This window comes from Camelina sativa, chromosome 1 (assembly GCF_030686135.1).
Source record: "Camelina sativa cultivar CO46 ecotype springtype chromosome 1, ASM3068613v1".
In the NCBI taxonomy this organism is placed as follows: Eukaryota; Viridiplantae; Streptophyta; class Magnoliopsida; order Brassicales; family Brassicaceae; genus Camelina; species Camelina sativa.
This window is the reverse complement of record NC_141880.1, coordinates 23,292,875-23,297,759: the sequence shown is the minus strand read 5'-3', so window position 1 is coordinate 23,297,759 and position 4,885 is coordinate 23,292,875. Positions and strand designations below refer to the sequence as shown.

Sequence of the window (4,885 nt, the reverse complement as noted above, 5' to 3'; positions counted from 1 at the left end):
TCATGTTCATGAACAACCCACCCAAGAAGCAAAACGGTTTTATGATATGCTAGCTGCTGCAAACACGCCACTGTATGATGGATGTCGGGAAGGGCAGTCGCAGTTATCGTTGGCAGCTCGGTTCATGAACAATAAGGTCGACTACAATTTGTCTGAAAATTGTATGGATTCATGGACAGGACTGTTTACGGAGTATTTACCAGAGGGTAATCAGGCAACCGGTTCATACTATGAGACGGAGACTTTGATGCGAAAGCTAGGATTACCGTGTCGTACATATGATGTATGTATAGATAATTGTATGCTCTTTTGGAAAGATGATGAGAAGTTGGAGCATTGCAAGTTCTGCGGGAAACCAAGGTATAAGGCTAGTGAAGGAAGAACAAGAATACCGTTCAGTAAGATGTGGTATTTACCGATTGCGGAAAGGCTGAAGAGAATGTACCAATCTGAGAAGACTGCAGCTTTTATGAGATGGCACGCTGAGCACAGCTCTGAGGACGGATTAATGTGTCATCCTCCAGATGCGGCTGAGTGGAAGAATTTTCAGCAATTGCATCCCTCATTTGCAGCAGAACCGCGCAATGTTTATCTTGGATTATGTACAGATGGTTTCAATCCTTTTGGGATGTCGAAACACCATTCATTATGGCCAGTGATATTGACTCCATACAACTTGCCTCCTGGGATGTGCATGAACACAGAGTATTTGTTTCTGACGATTTTGAATTCAGGACCGAATCATCCACGAGCTAGTCTTGACGTTTTTCTCCAACCATTGGTCGATGAGTTAACAGAGTTATGGTATAATGGAGTGGAGGCATATGATGTGTCCTTAGATCAAAATTTCAACCTTAAAGCTGTCTTTTTGTGGACTATCAGCGATTTCCCAGCATATGGCATGTTGTCAGGATGGACAACACACAGAAGATTAGCTTGCCCAATTTTTATGGACGATACAAATGCATTTCAATTGCCAGATGGTAGGAAGATATGTTGGTTTGATTGCCACAGGAGATTTCTTCCTGCTAATCATCCAATGCGAAAGGATAAAAAACACTTTCTCAAAGGCAAACACGCAGTGAACGACTATCCACCGCAATATTTGACGGGTGAACAGGTCTTACATGAGCGTATAAGAAATGCCGAGCCGCCAAAGACTTCTGACTGCGGAGGAAATGGGCATGAAAATAAAGTGGATGGTTATGGAAGTTGGCATAATTGGCACAAAGAAAGCATCTTGTGGAAGCTCCCGTATTGGACCGATCTTAACTTACGACACAATCTTGATGTGATGCATATTGAGAAAAATATTCTCGATAATCTCATGTAGACTGTTATGAATGTGAAAGACAGATCAAAAGACAATGTGAGGTCCCGATTGGATGTTGCAAGATTTTGTGATCGAAGTCAATTGCATGTTGATGCTGGTGGGAGAGCTCCTTTTCCTACTTGGAGATTGAGTGCGAAAGGGAAAAAAAGCCTACTTCAATGGGTCAAAGAAGATGTTAAATTTCCAGATGGGTATGTAGCTGATTTAGCTAGTTGTGCAGACATCAAGGATGGAAATTTTTCAGGAATGAAAAGCCACGATTGCCATGTCTTTATGGAACGATTGCTTCCATTTGTGTTTGCAGAGTTGTTACTACATGACGTCCATCTTGCAATATCAGGTAAAAATTTGATATATATATATATATAGCAATTTAATTTTATATATATGTCAAATTAATTAATGATTTTATTTATATATTGTAGGGATTGGATCATTTTTCCGTGACTTATGCAGTCGATCATTAGAGATAAGTCATGTCCAAGTCCTGCAAGCGAATATTGTGATGATTTTGTGCAATTTGGAGAAAATATTCCCACCTTCGTTCTTTGATGTCATGGAGCACCTTCCTGTACACCTACCATACGAAGCCGAACTTGGTGGTCCAGTCCAGTATTGGTGGATGTATCCCTTCGAAAGGTTTTTCAAACGTTTGAAAGGGAAGACGAAGAACAAAAGATATCCAGCGGGATCAATCGTTCAATCATATATTAATGATGAGATATCATACTTCTCAGAACACTACTTTGCTTCAACCATTTCTACAGCTAGTAGAAGGAGGTATTTCATACTTACATTATAATATATAATGGTCTTTTAAATTAACATGTAAGGCTACTTAAAGTTTTAAATATTTTTCAGGTCTTTGCGATATGATGCGGGTGAGGTTCCTGTATATCTAGTACCCGTACCAGATATATTCACTCAAGTCGGTCGTCCTAGTGGCCAAGTTACAGAGTTTTGGCTGTCTGATAATGATATAGGATCAAGATTTGCAGATCCTACAAGGATGGACTGATGGAGAATCACCAACTGGCCGTACGGCACTCTTTGTGGATTCCGACGAGATGGTCGATGAACAAAGATAACAATGGATCGTTAGACGCCACACAACTGATGGATTGAAGCTGTGATAAGTCTGGATGCTCGAGAACACAAGGAATCACACACAAGGTTCTAGGGCGGCTGTGAGTTCTCTTGTAAGAAAACTAGGTTTTTATTTCATAAGCAAAAACGTGTGTTACAAAAGCTGCAGGGGAGCCTTATTAATATGCTCTTCAGCTGTGACCTTCGAGGGTCTTTATTACAGAAAAGGAAAGTGCTAAACTTGCAAATTACAAGTCTTATTGAGGACTAAAAAGAAAGAACTTAAACTAATGGAAATTCCTGCAAATAAAACATAAAAGGAGACTTGTTAATAAAATTAAACTCAAATGCTTACCTTAATTCCATTAGCACGGGACACATTTTGAGGTTCTCCTAGGTGTGTGTAAGCCCCAGCTCGTACGAAGACGTTTTGGTAATGGTGAACAAAGTTGATTCCCTCGTTCCTTGCAAAACTGGCAAAAAGGATGTAGGTTGAGTCTTGAGATGCAAGTAAGCGTCTCCTTGATTCTCTTCGATGATTCCGGTTTCTTCATGATCATTCTCCACTTCTTGAGTCTTTGAAACACTTGACTCGCTTTCTGGTCCGAATGGGGTTTCCCGGGTGATCTCCTTGGTGAGTAGCTTTCCTTTGAGAGCTTCATGCTCTATGAGAGTGATTAAGCTCTCTATTGACTTGTTAAACTCCTCTCTTATGCTCCTCGTCCCTGACCTCGTTCGTGGTGTGTTCCTCATAGTAGGTATGTTGACATCCTCTTCGGTCTCAGATAAGCTTAGGTCGATGGCCTCATCAGATAAAGATCAAAAATGCGCACATGCATATGTATTGCGGAATTGTGATTACTTTCGTCCCCTAGAGAGGTATATGTTTCAGATTATTTTTATAGCTATTTCTCTTAAATATATTTATGGATTAATTGTCTTCTATATGTTGGGAAAAACAGTGTGTTGGACGATCAAATTCGGTATGAATATCCAGAACTCACTGATGATGAAGTCACATCGAAAAGAGATGAAGATTTTAGCGATGGGGTTTCCCAATATGTAAGTATATGTAAATAGTTTAATATAAAAAAAAAAATTTAATGAATGGGTTCACTTCCGACAATTTATATTTATTTCTTATGTAGGTGTCTACAATGAAACATATCCAAAGTTTTCCTCCATGGGTTCATGAATTGGTTGATGGTCCAGAAAACAAAGTCAAGTCGTGGCCCATGTATTTTACCAGAGGTTACATGTTTCACACGCGTGAACACGGGCAGACGAAAAAGACAATGAATTATGGGGTATGTGTCCGAGGGCAAAATTATTCTGAAGCATCTATGGAGGATGATTTTTTTGGGACCATTGAAAACATAATCGAGCTCGAGTATCCTGGCATTATTAACCTAAAGATAACACTTTTCTACTGTGACTGGTTTGACCCAACGGTTGGCAAAGGTATCCGCATGACAAATGGAGGCATCGTAGACGTGCTTCCGTCAAGAAAATACAGAAATTACGAACCTTTTATTTTAGGTTAAGTTTCTTTTCACTAAATATTTTAATTAATTTACTATATAGGTTCTTAAGCTAATTAATTACGAACCGTATATATATTATTAAATAAATATTAATTTAATATGTTCCGTTTCTTTATATAGGTTCTCAAGCTGATCAAGTGTGTTATCTGTCATATCCATACACTAAACGACCTCACAAATCGTGGCTTACAGTTTGCAAAGTTAATCCGAGGAATGTTGTCCAAGGGAAGTTTAACGATGATGATTTGGTTATATTGCAACAAACTGTTATTGAGGCAACTCCGACTTTGGTTGAAGAAATCATCATTGAGAGTTTAGTCGACGAGAGTCATCAAGATGAACCAATCGATTTTGAGATAGAAGATGGTGAAGGAGAAGACGAATTTCAATGTAACTTGTCAACATCCGAAGATGAAGATGAAGATGAAGAACTTGCATATGAAGACTAAATGTGCATCTGATTTGTAAAATATTGTCTCTATGTTAAAATCAAATAAACTTATTTCAATTATAGTAAAACTTAATAGCTTGATTAATCTGCAAATTTGCAAGTAAAATTAGTATCTTAAAGTAAAATATAGTCCCAAAAGAGTCGCACATTAGCGATCGTTTAGTAACTAAATAATATAGCAACGTTTCGCTTTGCAACCGAATTGCGACGAATAAGCGACTAACACCTGAATTAGCAACGTTTCTGCGACTCTTTTCCCACTCTTGTTATTTTTGTATCTTAAATTTCATTTTTGAGATGTATGTACATCCTTAGATATACATTTATACTTGTATTTGACTGAATTTAGTAACTAAAACTTTTTTAAGGTCAAAAATTTCAATGTTAACAATGAATACATGCATATGTTCCAAAGCCATTTTTGTAAAAACATGTCACCATGGAAGAATGTGTAGGACTTTAGGAAAATGT

The 4,885-nt window shown here is 38.1% G+C and overlaps 1 protein-coding gene and 1 pseudogene across 1 annotated transcript; both read left to right on the top strand.

Moving 5' to 3' along the window:
• The first annotated feature begins 524 nt into the window (after positions 1-524).
• On the top strand, positions 525-2,351 carry LOC147950236 (uncharacterized; annotated as a pseudogene).
• Positions 2,352-3,179: 828 nt separating this feature from the next.
• On the top strand, positions 3,180-4,412 carry LOC147950235 (uncharacterized). The gene is made up of 4 exons (XM_087512557.1): positions 3,180-3,298; positions 3,364-3,481; positions 3,568-3,958; positions 4,084-4,412. Exons 1-4 carry the CDS (start codon positions 3,180-3,182, stop codon positions 4,410-4,412), a joined length of 957 nt encoding a protein of 318 aa, XP_087368683.1.
• The last annotated feature ends 473 nt before the right edge of the window (positions 4,413-4,885 follow it).